Here is a 16,801-nt window from a genome sequence, read left to right as displayed (position 1 = left end):
GTGGGTGGTCCGAGGGGGTCCGATGACGCGATTTGCGCTGAATTGCAACAGTGTAGCTCCGCCCCCTGCTATACAGCGCCCCTTTTCTCGGCACTGCATAGCGGGGGGGCGGAGCCATGATCACGCGATCCTGATGCCACGCCCCTGGACTGTCCACTACCTTGTTGGCAACGCCCACGGACCACCCATCCTGCTGCCAGCCAGCAAAGTAGGCAAGTATGGCGTAACTAGGACTTTGTGGGCCCCATAGCAAACACTTGAAAACCCGCCATGGAAAAAAAACACATTGGCCCAGTGTGTCCCTTATGTCTATGTACACAACATCCAGAAGGTGAGGATGGAAAGACACAGGGCAGGATGTACTAAAGTGAAAATGCAGTAAAGACCAAGTTTTCCTGGGTTTTACTGAATTTTCGTATGTATTTACCTACGTCTGCTGGGTCTCCGCTGCGCAGGGTTAACCTGTACAAGCCTATGGATCTTCTTCCGCAATGCGATGTGGAGAGGGTTCCGACACACAGCCCTCCCAGCATCCCCAGCGGCCGCTGCTGGTCTGCTCATTCGCAGTTGGACTCCCGGGTCATAGATATACGTATAAAATGGAGAGTAAACTTAACCAGCGCTTGTGTTTAGATGATCAAGGTCTGATGTATTCCTTATCTATTCGTCCTCATAGTAGATCATGTGAATAAAAAAGATGTATATAGCATAACACCCTTTTATTATACACAACATAAACAAATAAAACAATTGTAGTGAATAGCACAAATCCTGGAGTGTTACTAGGTGCAGTGGGTAATTACCAGATGTTCCAGAACTGTGATTAAACAGTTCTAAATGGGCATAGAGATTTAACTGCAGGGATTCCGGATTTCCCCCAGTATTCGGTCCAATGATGTTATAACCGCGTCTCCACTCCACTGCAGACCTGCAAACGCCTCCCTGGATCTCACCAACGCGTTTCCACACTTCCCTTGTTGTCCAGGACAACAAGGGAAGTGACGCACAGGTCCAGCAGAGGACCACGGAACTTTAGGTAATTAATGTATAGGGTCCAGCTGGACCTGCTGGACAATGATTGGTGGATCGTTTTGTTAAATATCCGGAGTTAGAAGGAGAGTGACATTGCACTATTTGCACCTTGAAAAAGACCCCAGCCCGGGGTGGAAACGCGTTGGTGAGATCCAGGGAGGCGTTTGCAGGTCTGCAGTGGAGTGGAGACGCGGTTATAACATCATTGGACCGAATACTGGGGGAAATCCGGAATCCCTGCAGTTAAATCTCTATGCCCATTTAGAACTGTTTAATCACAGTTCTGGAACATCTGGTAATTACCCACTGCACCTATTAACACTCCAGGATTTGTGCTATTCACTACAATTGTTTTATTTGTTTATGTTGTATATAATAAAAGGGTGTTATGCTATATACATCTTTTTTATTCACATGATCTACTATGAGGACGAATAGATAAGGAATACATCAGACCTTTATCATCTAAACACAAGCGCTGGTTAAGTTTACTCTCCATTTTATACGTATATTTGTGCACTTTTTGGTGAGGGGTTGGAGGAAACCTCACAGGAGTTTAAACATTATTAGCAGCTTTTGCGCACGGGACACTTTCATCTTGTTTTGTTATCCCGGGTCATAGACCCAGGAGTCCAGCAGCTGCAGCGCATCGCAAAGACTGACAGCTCAGATAGCAAGAGCGGTTCTCCGCAACATTAATCGCATATGTCAGTACATATGTGATTAGTGGCTGCGCAGTGTGTGGCGGGATGTACTGCAACAGGTTTGTACATACCACCCATAAAGAGGGGACGAGGGGGGAAATGGAAGCCAAGGGGAGGGATGTGGCATAAGAGCAAAGTGATACAGGAGGAGAAGAAGGTTGGGGAACAGATGGGATGGGGAGAAAGATGGTATAATGTGACACAGAGGAAGAAAGTGACAGGCTGCTGTGGAGTGGAGGTGGGGCAGAGACACGTGGGAAGTGGAGAAAGAACAGAGACACACATGAGACACACATGGGGTTTGGAGTGGGAGGCAGAGGCACATATACTATGCTGCATAGTATAGAGATAAAGACGGGAAGACAAGGGCAGACATGCAGGGTGGTAGTGAGGGAACATAGAGATGTAGGACGGTAGGCAGGTAATAAAGTGATGCAGGGAGGTAGGACGGGAATGTAGAGACGCAGGGCGGTTGGGAGGGCATATAGAGATGCAGGGCGGTATGGAGGGGCTAGAGAGAGAGACACATGGCGATAGGGAAAGGATAGAGAGAGAGACACAGGGCGATAGGCAAAGGATAGAGAGACGAAGGGTGGTAGGGAGGGGATAGAGAGATGCAGGGCGGTTGGGAGGGCATAGAGAGACGCAGGGCGGTTGGGAGGGGATAGAGAGACGAAGGGTGGTTGGGAGGGCATAGAGAGACGCAGGGTGGTAGAGAGGGTATAGAGAGACGCAGGGCGGTTGGGAGGGGATAGAGAGACGAAGGGTGGTTGGGAGGGCATAGAGAGACGCAGGGTGGTAGAGAGGGTATAGAGAGATGCAGGGCGGTTGGGAGGGGATAGAGAGATGCAGGGCTGTAGAGAGGGTATAGAGAGACGCAGGGTGGTTGGGAGGGCATAGAGAGACGCAGGGCTGTAGAGAGGGGATAGAGAGACGCAGGGCGGTTGGGAGGGCATAGAGAGACGCAGGGCTGTGGAGAGGGGATAGAGAGATGCAGGGCGGTTGGGAGGGCATAGAGAGACGCAGGGCTGTGGAGAGGGGATAGAGAGACGCAGGGCGATTGGGAGGGGATAGAGAGACACAGGGCGGTTGGGAGGGCATAAAGAGACGCAGGGCTGTGGAGAGGGGATAGAGAGACGCAGGGCGGTTGGGAGGGCATAGAGAGACGCAGGGCTGTGGAGAGGGGATAGAGAGACGCAGGGCGGTTGGGAGGGCATAGAGAGACGCAGGGCTGTGGAGAGGGGATAGAGAGACGCAGGGCGGTTGGGAGGGCATAGAGAGACGCAGGGCTGTGGAGAGGGGATAGAGAGACGCAGGGCGGTTGGGAGGGGATAGAGAGACGCAGGGCGGTTGGGAGGGGATAGAGAGACGCAGGGCGGTAGGGAGGGAATAGAGAGACGCAGGGCGGTAGGGAGGGAATAGAGAGACGCAGGGCGGTAGGGAGGGAATAGAGAGACACAGGGCGGTTGGGAGGGGATAGAGAGACACAGGGCGGTTGGGAGGGCATAGAAAGATGCAGGGCGGTGGGAGGGCATTGAGAGACGCAGGGCGGTAGGGATGGCATAGAAAGAAGCAGGGCAATTGGGCGGGTATTGAGAGATGCAGGGCAGTAGGGAGGGAATATAGAGATTTAGAGATGCAGTATTTTTCTTGGGCTGTGTGCCTGACAAAAGTCCCCAGTGAAGAACCTGAGGGAGGAGAGAAGGGAAAGTAGTGGAGGGGGTGGACTCTGGGGCAGAGACCTAGTGAACAGAGAAGAGTAACTGATTAGATAGCGCAGTGTGTCCATCCTGCTGCTGGTCCCGCGGGAACACTTAAACGATGGGAGTCCTGGTGGCTGTGACCAGCGGTGGAAGACGTGACAACCTGACCCCACGAACATCAACAGTGTGGGGGGTGTTAGTATGTGTGCCCCCAGCAGCACTATTTCCAGGCCCCTAGTTGCACCTGACAATGCACAGAGGAACACTCTCACCTTTCAAATCTGTGCAGAGTCCAGACATCAGATGCTGCAGAGTCACTCTGCCTTTTCCATTCCCTGCCTCAGGGCTTTGGGGGCGGCAGCCTAGGTGCTGTGTTGTGGAGTCTGGGGGTGGGCCTCTGGGGATCTGGGTGTGGCTGTGGTGGGGAGGTGGGCACCTATGTAGCGTGATGTGTGCGGGGTCCCAGGGAGTATGCGGCGCAGGGAGGGCTATGAAAGTCTTCCGCTGCACCGCTATCATAGACATCAACAGTATGCTAGTGCCAGCAGCAGCAGTTGTTCCACTGGCGGCGCGGCCCGGGGAGAGGGAGTTGTTGATGCCGGAGGGGCCAGCAGGGCCTAGGATGCTGCGGTAAAATATATTTTTTCCTATTAGAGCTCAGAAACTTGGTCCATATGCGGTAGGCCTATTTTGGAGTGTGGGCCTGGAGCTGCAGCTCCACCAGCCCCATTATTAATCCGGCCCTGGTTACAGTGAGAGGGCAGAGTGCCACCATCCACTGGTGCTTTTACCATTCACACACTACAACACCCATACGCTCCAGGCTTCTTCTACACTGCTGTTACACCTGTTATATCCCTGTGCCTTCTGCTACTTGTTATTCTACCTGGTTTAATAAACCTAAGAACTGGTAAACATTACCACTAAGGTGGCCAATCTCAGGCCAATTTTTCAATCCCAGGAATCAGGATTAAAAAATTATCAATCCCGGGATTCCCGGGATTGGTTCCCTTGCAATGCCCGACGCCGCTGTACCCCACTCCCCACACTGTACCCCACATTTGGTGGGAGGGTGGGTCCACCTGCTGCAGAATTGCAGGCCGGTGCAGGCGCTGATGTCCGTGCAGCAGGCAGTGAGCGGCTGCCTGCGCAGCGTGACCTCTGACTTCACGTCATGCTGCACAGTGCGCACAGCCGGGGGCAGGGGGAGGTGAGCAGGGGGAGCCAGGCAGCGGCTGAGCCGCCTGAGGATGCTCAATGCTGCCTGGCATTGAAAACACAAAGGGGCTTCCTAATCCTGAAATCTCCGGGATTGGAAGCTCCAATCCCGAGATTGAATCCCGGGCAATTTTTGGCCACCACAATAACCACATGTGGCCTAAACACAACAACCAGCACCAAACACTGCGCAAACACATCTAACATGACATATACTCTGGCCCAATGTGTTTTATCCTGGCTGGTAATCCGCCTGTATAATAAATATATCTAACATTCCATTGCACTGCACATCGCTAGGCTACTCTGCTAATACTATAACATGCACATTAATCACATTAATAAAAGAGAGAAAGGATTTATCTATGTGGAGGTTTCCTATGTTTTTGGCCTAATGTAAAATCAGGATTGGGAAATAATACATTTATTATGCTGATAATTACTGCGCCAGTTTGCAGGATGCTTTGCTGAATTTTATTATTTATATTACAAAAATAAATATTTATTCCCAGCAGGACAGTTACTAATTAATGTCTCCAAAAACTTCTGCACACAACTGGCATGGGAGAAGGTTTCCCTGGAAAACTCCTCCTCTGATATTTCACAATGTGTTAATATCCACATGTTATAAAAGTCGCATGTTGTACGACAATCCCAATATCAGAGGAGGAAAGTCTGCCAGAGGCACTGCCAGCATGGGGAATCTATGGTTTATGATTATTATTCTACTAGGTGAGTTTGTTTTACTAAAGGGTATATTTGCTATGCAGCGCTAATCCGCTTCGCCTTCAGGGCTTCCGCCCACTGGATATACAGGGTCAATAATATTAACTACAAAACCAGGCATGTTTTTTTATATTTAATATAATTTCCCCAATAAATCTAATGGCAAAAACCAACATAGATAGATAGATAGATAGATAGATAGATAGATAGATAGATGGATGAATGGAGCACCATTTATCATATGCAACAACTTTTAAATAGCTAGAACTCATTTGACAAATGGGCCCCATAGTATCAATCAATCAATCAATCAATCAATCAATCAATCAATCAACCCCTAACTGTCATGCTACAGGCTTTGTTTGAAAATGACATTAGCTGATTGGTTGACACTTTATCTCTATTAATTTTATCTCTCTCCAAGTTTTGATAACTCTCCCCCAAGAGATAGATAGATAGTTACATAGTTACATAGTTGTTGAGGTTGAAAAAAGACAAATGTCCATCAAGTCCAACCTACTGTACATTACATTTAATTTTTTTTTTTAAATGTATTTTAATATTAATTAAATGTGGTATCCCTGAAAAAAAAATTCCGCTAGGAATTTATCTAATCCATTTTTAAACTTATTGATTGTGTCCACCATTACTACCTTCTCTGGAAGAGAATTCCAGATCCTTACTGCTCTTACTGTGAAGAATCCTTTTCTCCGTTGGGTATGGACTTTTTTCTCTTCTAACCTCAGGGGGTGTCCTCGTGTCCTATGTAGTGTTTTTTGGTACACAAATCGTTTGATAGATCCTTGTATTGTCCCTTAATGTATTTATAAATATTAATGATGTCCCCTCTCAGTCACCTCTTTTCCAGTGTGAACATATCAAGCCTTTTAAGTCTTTCCTCATAGTCCAGTGCCTCTAACCCCTTAACCAGTTTGGTGACTCGCCTCTGAACCCTTTCGAGTTCCAAGATATATTTTTTATAGTATGGTGCCCAAAACTGTACACAATATTCCAGGTGTGGTCGCACCAATGATTTATACAGAGGCAGGATTACACTCTCATCCCTTGTCTCCAAACCCCATTTTATGCATGATAACACCTTATTAGCTTTTGTTGCTGCATTTTGACATTGTGTACTGCTACCAAGTTTATTATCGATGAGCACAACCAAATCCTTTTCCACTACCATTATTCCTACATTTTCCCCATTTAGTTTATAGGCTGCCTGATTGTTCTTAGTCCCAAAGTGCATAACTTTACATTTGTCTATACTGAACCTCATTCCCCATTTGTCTGCCCAGGCCTCCAGTCTAGATAAGTTATTCTGTAAAGACTCAACATCCTTGTCTGAATTAATTATTCTAAATAGTTTAGTATCATCTACGAAAATTGACACTGTGCTTTCCAGTCCCTCTCCTAGGTCATTAATAAATATATAAAACTGCAATTGCCCGAGTACTGAGCCCTGCGGTATTCCACTGAGTACTGAAGCCCATTCAGAGTACATCCCATTAACCCCCACTCGCTGCTCCCTATTAAAGAGCCAATTACTCACCCAAGTACAGATAGTGGTTCCTACCCCAAGCTCTCTTAGTTTGAGAATTAGTCTCCTGTGTGGAACTTTGTCAAAAGCCTTAGCGAAGTCTAAAAAGATCACATCCACTGCTTGACCCTGATTAATATTATCGCTCACTTTCTCGTAGAAGCTTATTAAGTTAGTTTGACATGACCTGTCCTTCACAAATCCATGTTGATTCCTAGTAATAACCTTGGAGGTATCCAAGTACTCTAGAATGCTATCCCTCAATATACCTTCTAGTATTTTCCCCACTATAGATGTCAAGCTAACCGGTCTATAGTTCCCGGGGAGCATTTTAATACCCTTTTTAAATATTGGGACTACCTCTGCTATACACTAGTCCTTTGGTATCATCCCTGATCTAACTGACTCGCTGAAGATCAAATATAGAGGTTTTGATAGCTCTACGTTGAGTTCCATAAGAACCCTGGGGTGGAGTCTATCCGGCCAAGGAGATTTATTTATCTTAATTTTACTTAGTCTCTCCTGGATTACTCCCTCGTTTAAGCAAGTACCAAGCAATGGGTCATTATTATTATTTATGTTATGTTCTACTCTCGTTAACCTGTCCTCTTTCATGAATACTGATGCAAAGAATGTATTAAATAAATCTGCTTTTTCCCTATAATCATTGATCACGACATCCAGCTTGCCCTTTAAGGGCCCAATATTCTCCCTTTTCAACCTTTTACCGTTTATATACTTAAAGAACTTTTTGGGGTTTGTTTTACTCTCCTTTGCGATTTGTTTTTCGTTTTCTATTTTAGCTGCTCTAATCGCTTTTTTTGCCTTTTTTGTTACATTCCTTGTAGAACTGGAATGATTCCATCTTTCCGTCAGACTTAAATGCTTTGAAAGCATGCCTCTTTTTATCCATTTGTTCCTTGACCTTCTTATTAAGCCACATCGGTTTGGATTTCCTACTTCTGTTTTAGTTGACTTTGGTAATATATAAATTAGCAGGGCCGGTGCTAAGGTGTTTGGCGCCCTCCTGCAAACTATAAAATTGCGCCCTCCCTCCGGTAACTTAGAAAGGGACAGCGTCCATCACAAAAGAGGGGTGTGGTCTCACAAGGAAGGAGTGTGGACACACAATAGCACCTCACAATAGTTGCTCCAATTCAAATTACGCCACACTGTAGCACAATCTTATTCACATTATACTGCACGTAGTCCCCATGATTCATATGAAACGACATAGGGGGGTATTCAAGTAGGTCGATTTTTTTTTTTACCTAGGTGAAAAAACAGGACTTGTTGCCATTTTTAAGGCGAATGTGGATTCACCCTATTCAATAACAGGGCCGTTTTTTTGCCTAGGTGAAAAATTCAGCAGGAGCAAAAAAAAATGTGGATTGGCGTATCCACATGTTTTCTCTCCTGCGCCGGTGAAAAGGCTAGCCGTTTTTGAAAATTTTGAGGCATTTTTCGCCAATGCCTTTTCACACAAAAAAGGTGAAAAAGCATTGTCGAAAATGCCTTTAAAAATGGTCGAAAACGGCCCGAAACTGAATAGGCAGGGGGCACATTTAACAGCTCTAAGATTACGCTGATGAGGTGTTAAGGCAGGGGCGCTGACAAGGGAGTTAGAGGGAGAGTGAGAGCATGGGCGCAGACGGGGTGTAATACGGAGGTTGAAGGCAGGGGCACTGAGGGGGGAGTTAAAGGAAGGTTGAGGGCAGTGCCATGCAACCACACAGGGCGCCCGTCATGGCACCTTGCGGATCCTTGTCTCCCCCTCCTTCCTCCTCCCGTGCACTCTTGCTCGGGGGGCAAAGTTTTGCGGAATGATGCTGTTGCGTTCTGACGTCACAACGCAATTGCGTCATTCCGCGAAACCCCGCCCCTTGAGCAGGAGTACTCTGGAAGAGGGAGGAGGGGCAGACAAGCTGGAAGAAGGAGGCGGCCGGCACAAGGAAGGAGAGGCGGCCCGACCCAAAGAGCAGGAAGATCTTCTTCATATGTAAGTAGTCTCTCTATCTCCCCCCCTCCCTGTCCCTTCCTTCATCCCCACTTGACACTTGCTTGCTGTACTGTGTAAAATGGGGACACTTGCCTGCCGTACTGTGTAAAATGGGGACACTTGCCTGCCGTACTGTGTAAAATGGGGAGTCTTGCCTGCGTAATGTGTAAAATGGGGACTCTTGCCTGCCGCACTGTGTAAAATGGGGACTCTTGCCTGCCGTACTGTATAAAATGGGGAGTCTTGCCTGCGTAATGTGTAAAATGGGGACTCTTGCCTGCCGTACTGTATAAAATGGGGAGTCTTGCCTGCGTAATGTGTAAAATGGGGACTCTTGCCTGCCGTAATGTGTAAAATGGGGAGTCTTGCCTGCCGTACTGTGTAAAATGGGGACACTTGCCTGCCGTAATGTGTAAAATGGTGAGTCTTGCCTGCTGTAATATGTAAAATGGGGACTCTTACCTGCCGTACTGTGTAAAATGGGGACTTTTGATCCCCCCCCGTGGTGGCCATGAAGATATCAGATGAGGCCACGCCCATTTTAATGAGGCCACGCCACCTTTCCGGAAGTGCGCTCGCATGCTTTTTCTTTTTATAGCTATGAGGGGCGCCCTTTTTTTAATGTCAATGGGGGGAGGCGCATTTTTAAATCTCGCACTGGGAGCCAAATTGACTAGAAACAGCCCTGGGTGAGGGCACACTGAAGGGGGAGCTACATGGAGGGTGAGGGCAGAGGCAATGAGGGGGGAGTTACAGGGAGGGTTAGGGCAGGGGCGCTGAGGGTGGAGTTACAGGGAGGGTGAGGGTAGGGACGCTGAGGGTGGAGTTACAGGGAGGGTGAGGGTAGGGACGCTGATGGGGTAGTTACAGGGAGGGTGAAGGCATCCTGGGGGGGAGGTACAGGGATGGTAAGGGTAGGGGCACTGAGGGGGTAGTTACAGGGAGGGTGAGGGCAGGGATGCTAAGGGGGGAGTTAGAGGGAGGGTGAGGGCACCTTGGGGGAGATGCTACAGGGACTTTAAGGGTAGGGGCACCTAGGGGGGAGTTACAGGGAGGGTGAGGGCTGGGACGCTGGGAGGAGTTAGAGGGAGGGTCATGACAAAGCTGCGAAAAGCTGTGACAAAGTGCGCATGCGCAGACGGTCAGGCGGAGCACAGCGCAGCACAGACCGAGTGCAACAGCGATAGGAGAACCCTGTAGTGGCCGCGGCGGTGATGAGGAGGGAGAAGAGAAAGCAGATGGGGAGCTAAGGGGCAGCGGGGCGGTGACTACTCAGATCGCAGTGAAAACGGCAATTAACGTGGCGGCGGAGGTTAGTACATCCCGCCCACAAAGAAGTGAGGACAATAAAGAGAGAGAGAGGTGAGGACAGGAGAGAAAGAGAGGGAGGATGAGAGAGGGAGGTGAGGACGTCAGCCACTCACCCTGGCAGATCTCCTTTCCCTGTTGATAGTGAGCTCTTTCAGGCTGCTGATGCTGCAGCTGGCCCTGCTGCTAGGGGCCGGGATCCGGGACTGCCTGGGTGACGTGTCTCATCAGGGCCAGGGACTCAGGCAGGCTGCTGCAGATGGGTGGGCGGACAGCCATGTGTTGAGCCACATGCCTTTGCCCAACGCTGTGGTGCTGCTCCTCCTCCTCCTTCTCTCCCCTGCGGCTGTCCCTGCACTTATTGCAGTAGGCGCTGGCCATGGCTGGGTGCGGGGAGCGAAGCGGAGGACACAAAGACTCCCAGGAGCAGCGTGCACCAGACAAGGAGGAGATCAGGCCAAAGCTGGCGATCACTGAGAACTGCGCCGCACTGTTTACATGCACTGGCCATTCGCGATGGATTGCTTTTGCCTACAAAGAGGTGGTGGGGGGGGCGGAACAGAGGGGACAGACACCGGGACACGGGAGAGGCATGCAGCAGCAGACAGCCATGCCGCTACAAGATGTTGTGACCAGGAGGCGCATGCAGGCAGCAGATACCGCGGGTGAGAATCTGCGCAGCTGCGTAGGTTGCGATATTGGCCGGCCGGCCCTGTTCGCTCCTCCCCGCTGCCCCCTTGCCTGCCCCCCGTTCCGACTCCCTTGACTGTAAGTAATGAGGCAAAGAGGGGGGAGCTGGTCTTCATGCTGCCGGCGCCGCTGCTGCCTGTCAGAGTGACAGGCGCTGACAGCCGGCAGCAACAGCATCAGTAAGGTCGCAGAGCGGGGAGAGCACCTCTCCGACCCAGCGCTTCCCTGCTTTGCAGGACCTTGCTGAGCGGATAGCGCAGGGCCTGTAAATTAGTGTACTTATTGGGGGTGATTCCGAGTAGTTCGCTCGTTATTTTTTTCCGCTACGGAGCAATTAGTCGCAAACTGTGCATGCGCAATGTTCGCAGTGCACCTGCGCCAAGTAAATTAGCACAAAAGTTTGGTATTTTACTCACGGCCTAACAAAGATTTCTCTGACGTCCTAGTGGATGCTGGGAACTCCGAAAGGACCATGGGGAATAGCGGGCTCCGAAGGAGGCTGGGCACTCTAGAAAGATTTATGACTACCTGGTGTGCACTGGCTCCTCCCACTATGACCCTCCTCCAAGCCTCAGTTAGATTTTGTGCCCGGCCGAGGTTGGATGCACACTAGGGGCTCTCATGAGCTCTTAGAAAGAAAGATAGACTTAGGTTTTTTATTTTCAGTGAGACCTGCTGGCAACAGGCTCACTGCAGCGAGGGACTAAGGGGAGAAGAAGCGAACTCGCCTGCTTGCAGCCGGATTGGGCTTCTTAGGCTACTGGACACCATTAGCTCCAGAGGGATCGACCGCAGGCCCAGCCTTGATGTTCGGTCCCGGAGCCGCGCCGCCGCCCCCCTTACAGAGCCAGAAGCAAGAAGATGGTCCGGAAAATCGGCGGCATGAAGACATCAGTCTTCACCAAGGTAGCGCACAGCACTGCAGCTGTGCGCCATTGCTCCTCTCACACACTCCGGTCACTGAGGGTGCAGGGCGCTGGGGGGGCGCCCTGAGGCAGCAATAAAAACACTTTGGCTGGCAGGGGCTATATATGAGGTAAATACCCCTGCCAGATTCCATAAAAAAGCGGGAGAATAGGCCGCGGAAAAGGGGCGGAGCTATCTCCCTCAGCACACTGGTGCCATTTTTCCCTCACAGCTCCGCTGGAAGGAAGCTCCCTAGCTCTCCCCTGCAGTCTACACTACAGAAAAGGGTTAAAAAAAGAGAGGGGGGGCACTAAATTTAGGCGCAGTATACATTATATAGAAACAGCAGCTATAGGGGACATAACTCAGTTAGTCCCTGCATAATATAGCGCTCTGGTGTGTGCTGGCATACTCTCACTCTGTCCCCCCAAAGGGCTTTTGTGGGTCCTGTCCTCGTTTAGAGCATTCCCTGTGTGTCTGCGGTGTGTCGGTACGGCTGTGTCGACATGTTGAATGAGGAGGCTTATATGGTGACGGAGCAGAGGCCGATATATGTGATGTCGCCCCCTGTGGGGCCGACACCAGAGTGGATGGATAGGTGAAAGGTATTAACTGACAGTGTCAACTCCTTACATAAAAGGGTGGATGACGTAACAGCTGTGGGACAGCCGGCTTCTCAGTCCGCGCCTGCCCAGGCGTCTCAAAGGCCATTAGGGGCTCAAAAACGCCCGCTCTCTCAGATGGCAGACACAGATGTCGACACGGAGTCTGACTCCAGTGTCGACAAGGTTGAGACATATACACAATCCACTAGGAACATCCGTGACTTGATCCCGGCAATAAAAAATGTGTTATACATTTCTGACATTAACCCAAGCACCTCTAAAAATGGGTTTTAGGTTGGGGAGAAAAAACAGGCAGTGTTTTGTTCCCCCATCAGATGAATAAATGAAGTGTGTGAAAAGCGTGGGTTCCCCCGTTAAGAAACTGGTAATTTCTAAAAAGTTACCGATGGCGTACCCTTTCCCGCCAGGAGGATAAGTTACGCTGGGAGATATCCCATAGGGTGGATAAGGCGCTCACACGGTTGTCAAAAAAGGTGGCACTGCCGTTTTTGGAACGGCCACTTTGAAGGTACCTGTTGATAAAAAGCAGGAGGCAGGATTACACTCTCATCCCTTGTCTCCAAACCCCATTTTATGCATGATAACACCTTATTAGCTTTTGTTGCTGCATTTTGACATTGCGTACTGCTACCAAGTTTATTATCGATGAGCACACCCAAATCCTTTTCCACTACCATTATTCCTACATTTTCCCCATTTAGTTTATAGGCTGCCTGATTGTTCTTAGTCCCAAAGTGCATAACTTTACATTTGTCTATACTGAACCTCATTCCCCATTTGTCTGCCCAGGCCTCCAGTCTAGTTAAGTTATTCTGTAAAGACTCAACATCCTTGTCTGAATTAATTATTCTAAATAGTTTAGTATCATCTGCGAAAATTGACACTGTGCTTTCCAGTCCCTCTCCTAGGTCATTAATAAATATATAAAACAGCAATTGCCCGAGTACTGCGCCCTGCGGTATTCCACTGAGTACTGAAGCCCATTCAGAGTACATCCCATTAACCCCCACTCGCTGCTCCCTATTAAAGAGCCAATTACTCACCCAAGTACAGATAGTGGTTCCTACCCCAAGCTCTCTTAGTTTGAGAATTAGTCTCCTGTGTGGAACTTTGTCAAAAGCCTTAGCGAAGTCTAAAAAGATCACATCCTCTGCTTGACCCTGATTAATATTATCGCTCACTTTCTCGTAGAAGCTTATTAAGTTAGTTTGACATGACCTGTCCTTCACAAATCCATGTTGATTCCTAGTAATAACCTTGGAGGTATCCAAGTACTCTAGAATGCTATCCCTCAATATACCTTCTAGTATTTTCCCCACTATAGATGTCAAGCTAACCGGTCTATAGTTCCCGGGGAGCATTTTAATACCCTTTTTAAATATTGGGACTACCTCTGCTATACACTAGTCCTTTGGTATCATCCCTGATCTAACTGACTCGCTGAAGATCAAATATAGAGGTTTTGATAGCTCTACGTTGAGTTCCATAAGAACCCTGGGGTGGAGTCTATCCGGCCAAGGAGATTTATTTATCTTAATTTTACTTAGTCTCTCCTGGATTACTCCCTCATTTAAGCAAGTACCAAGCAATGGGTCATTATTATTATTTATGTTATGTTCTACTCTTGTTAACCTGTCCTCTTTCATGAATACTGATGCAAAGAATTTATTAAATAAATCTGCTTTTTCCCTATAATCATTGATCACAACATCCAGCTTGCCCTTTAAGGGCCCAATATTCTCCCTTTTCAACCTTTTACCGTTTATATACTTAAAGAACTTTTTGGGGTTTGTTTTACTCTCCTTTGCGATTTGTTTTTCGTTTTCTATTTTAGCTGCTCTAATCGCTTTTTTTTGCATTTTTTTGTTACATTCCTTGTAGAACTGGAATGATTCCACCTTTCCCTCAGACTTAAATGCTTTGAAAGCATGCCTCTTTTTATCCATTTGTTCCTTGACCTTCTTATTAAGCCACATCGGTTTGGATTTCCTACTTCTGTTTTAGTTGACTTTGGTAATATATAAATTAGCAGGGCCGGTGTTAAGGTGTTTGGCGCCCTCCTGCAAACTATAAAATTGCACCCTCCCTCCGGTAACTTAGAAAGGGACAGCGTCCATCACAAAAGAGGGGTGTAGTCTCACAAGGAAGGAGTGTGGACACACAATAGCACCTCACAATAGTTGCTCCAATTCAAATTACGCCACACTGTAGCACAATCTTATTCACATTATACTGCACGTAGTCCCCATGATTCATATGAAACGACATAGGGGGGTATTCAAGTAGGTCGGTTTTTTTTTTTACCTAGGTGAAAAAACAGGACTTGTTGCCATTTTTAAGGCGAATGTGGATTCACCCTATTCAATAACAGGGCCGTTTTTTTGCCTAGGTGAAAAATTCAGCAGGAGCAAAAAAAAAATGTGGATTGGCGTATCCACATGTTTTCTCTCCTGCGCCGGTGAAAAGGCTGGCCGTTTTTGAAAATTTTGAGGCATTTTTCGCCAATGCCTTTTCACACAAAAAAGGTGAAAAAGCATTGGCGAAAATGCCTTTAAAAATGGTCGAAAACGGCCCGAAACTGAATAGGCAGGGGGCAAATTCAACAGCTCTGAGATTACGCTGATGAGGTGTTAAGGCAGGGGCGCTGACAAGGGAGTTAGAGGGAGAGTGAGAGCATGGGCGCAGACGGGGTGTTATACGGAGGTTGAAGGCAGGGGCACTGAGGGGGGAGTTAAAGGAAGGTTGAGGGCAGTGCCATGCAACCACACAGGGCGCCCGCCATGGCACCTTGCGGGTCCTTGTCTCCCCGTCCTCCCTCCTCCCGAGCACTCTTGCTCGGGGGGCAAAGTTTTGCGGAATGATGCGGTTGCGTTCTGACGTCACAACGCAATCGCGTCATTCCGCGAAACCCCGCCCCCCTAGTAGGAGTACTCTGGAAGAGGGAGGAGGGGCAGACAAGCTGGAAGGAGGAGGCGGCCGGCACAAGGAAGGAGAGGCGGCCCAACCCAAAGAGCAGGAAGATCCTCTTCATATGTAAGTAGTCTCTCTATCTCCCCCCCTCCCTGTTGCTTGCTGTACTGTGTAAAATGGGGACACTTGCCTGCCGTACTGTGTAAAATGGGGACACTTGCCTGCCGTACTGTGTAAAATGGGGAGTCTTGCCTGCGTAATGTGTAAAATGGGGACTCTTGCCTGCCGCACTGTGTAAAATGGGGACTCTTGCCTGCCGTACTGTATAAAATGGGGAGTCTTGCCTGCGTAATGTGTAAAATGGGGACTCTTGCCTGCCGTAATGTGTAAAATGGGGAGTCTTGCCTGCCGTACTGTGTAAAATGGGGACACTTGCCTGCCGTAATGTGTAAAATGGTGAGTCTTGCCCTCTGTAATATGTAAAATGGGGACTCTTACCTGCCGTACTGTGTAAAATGGGGACTTTTGATCCCCCCCCCCCGTGGTGGCCATGAAGATATCAGATGAGGCCACGCCCATTTTAACGAGGCCACGCCACCTTTCCGGAAGTGTGCTCGCATGCTTTTTATTTTTATAGCTATGAGCGCCCTTTTTTTAATGTCAATAGGGGGAAGGCGCATTTTTAAATCTCGCACTGGGAGCCAAATTGACTAGAAACAGCCCTGGGTGAGGGCACACTGAGGGGGGAGCTACATGGAGGGTGAGGGCAGAGGCAATGAGGGTGGAGTTACAGGGAGGGTTAGGGCAGGGGCGCTGAGGGTGGAGTTACAGGGAGGGTGAGGGCAGGGGCGCTGAGGGGGGAGTTACAGGGAGGGTGAGGGTAGGGACGCTGAGGGTGGAGTTACAGGGAGGGTGAGGGTAGGGACGCTGATGGGGTAGTTACAGGGAGGGTGAAGGCATCCTGGGGGGGAGGTACAGGGACGGTAAGGGTAGGGGCACTGAGGGGGGAGTTACAGGGAGGGTGAGGGCAGGGATGCTAAGGGGGGAGTAAGAGGGAGGGTGAGGGCACCTTGGGGGTGATGCTACAGGGACTTTAAGGGTAGGGGCACTGAGAGTGGGAGTTACAGGGAGGGTGAGGGTAGGGACGCTGATGGGGTAGTTACAGGGAGGGTGAAGGCATCCTGGGGGGGAGGTACAGGGATGGTAAGGGTAGGGGCACTGAGGGGGTAGTTACAGGGAGGGTGAGGGCAGGGATGCTAAGGGGGGAGTTAGAGGGAGGGTGAGGGCACCTTGGGGGAGATGCTACAGGGACTTTAAGGGTAGGGGCACCTAGGGGGGAGTTACAGGGAGGGTGAGGGCTGGGACGCTGGGGGGAGTTAGAGGGAGGGTGATGACAAAGCTGCGAAAAGCTGTGACAAAGTGCGCATGCACAGACG

The 16,801-nt window shown here is 49.1% G+C and overlaps 1 protein-coding gene across 1 annotated transcript in view; it reads left to right on the top strand.

Moving 5' to 3' along the window:
• Nucleotides 1–5,291: 5,291 nt before the first annotated feature.
• Nucleotides 5,292–16,801, top strand: part of LOC134958391 (IgGFc-binding protein-like) — a 139,762-nt gene continuing 128,252 nt past the window's right edge. The window contains exon 1 of the mRNA XM_063940955.1: nucleotides 5,292–5,389. Within this exon, the coding sequence (XP_063797025.1) occupies nucleotides 5,296–5,389 (94 nt within the window). The 5' untranslated portion in view covers nucleotides 5,292–5,295. The remainder of the gene's footprint in view (nucleotides 5,390–16,801) is intronic.

Source organism: Pseudophryne corroboree, chromosome 9 (genome assembly GCF_028390025.1).
Source record: "Pseudophryne corroboree isolate aPseCor3 chromosome 9, aPseCor3.hap2, whole genome shotgun sequence".
NCBI classification, from domain to species: domain Eukaryota; kingdom Metazoa; phylum Chordata; class Amphibia; order Anura; family Myobatrachidae; genus Pseudophryne; species Pseudophryne corroboree.
The sequence above is the reverse complement of the archived record's forward strand: the minus strand, read 5'-3'. Positions and strand labels throughout refer to the sequence as shown.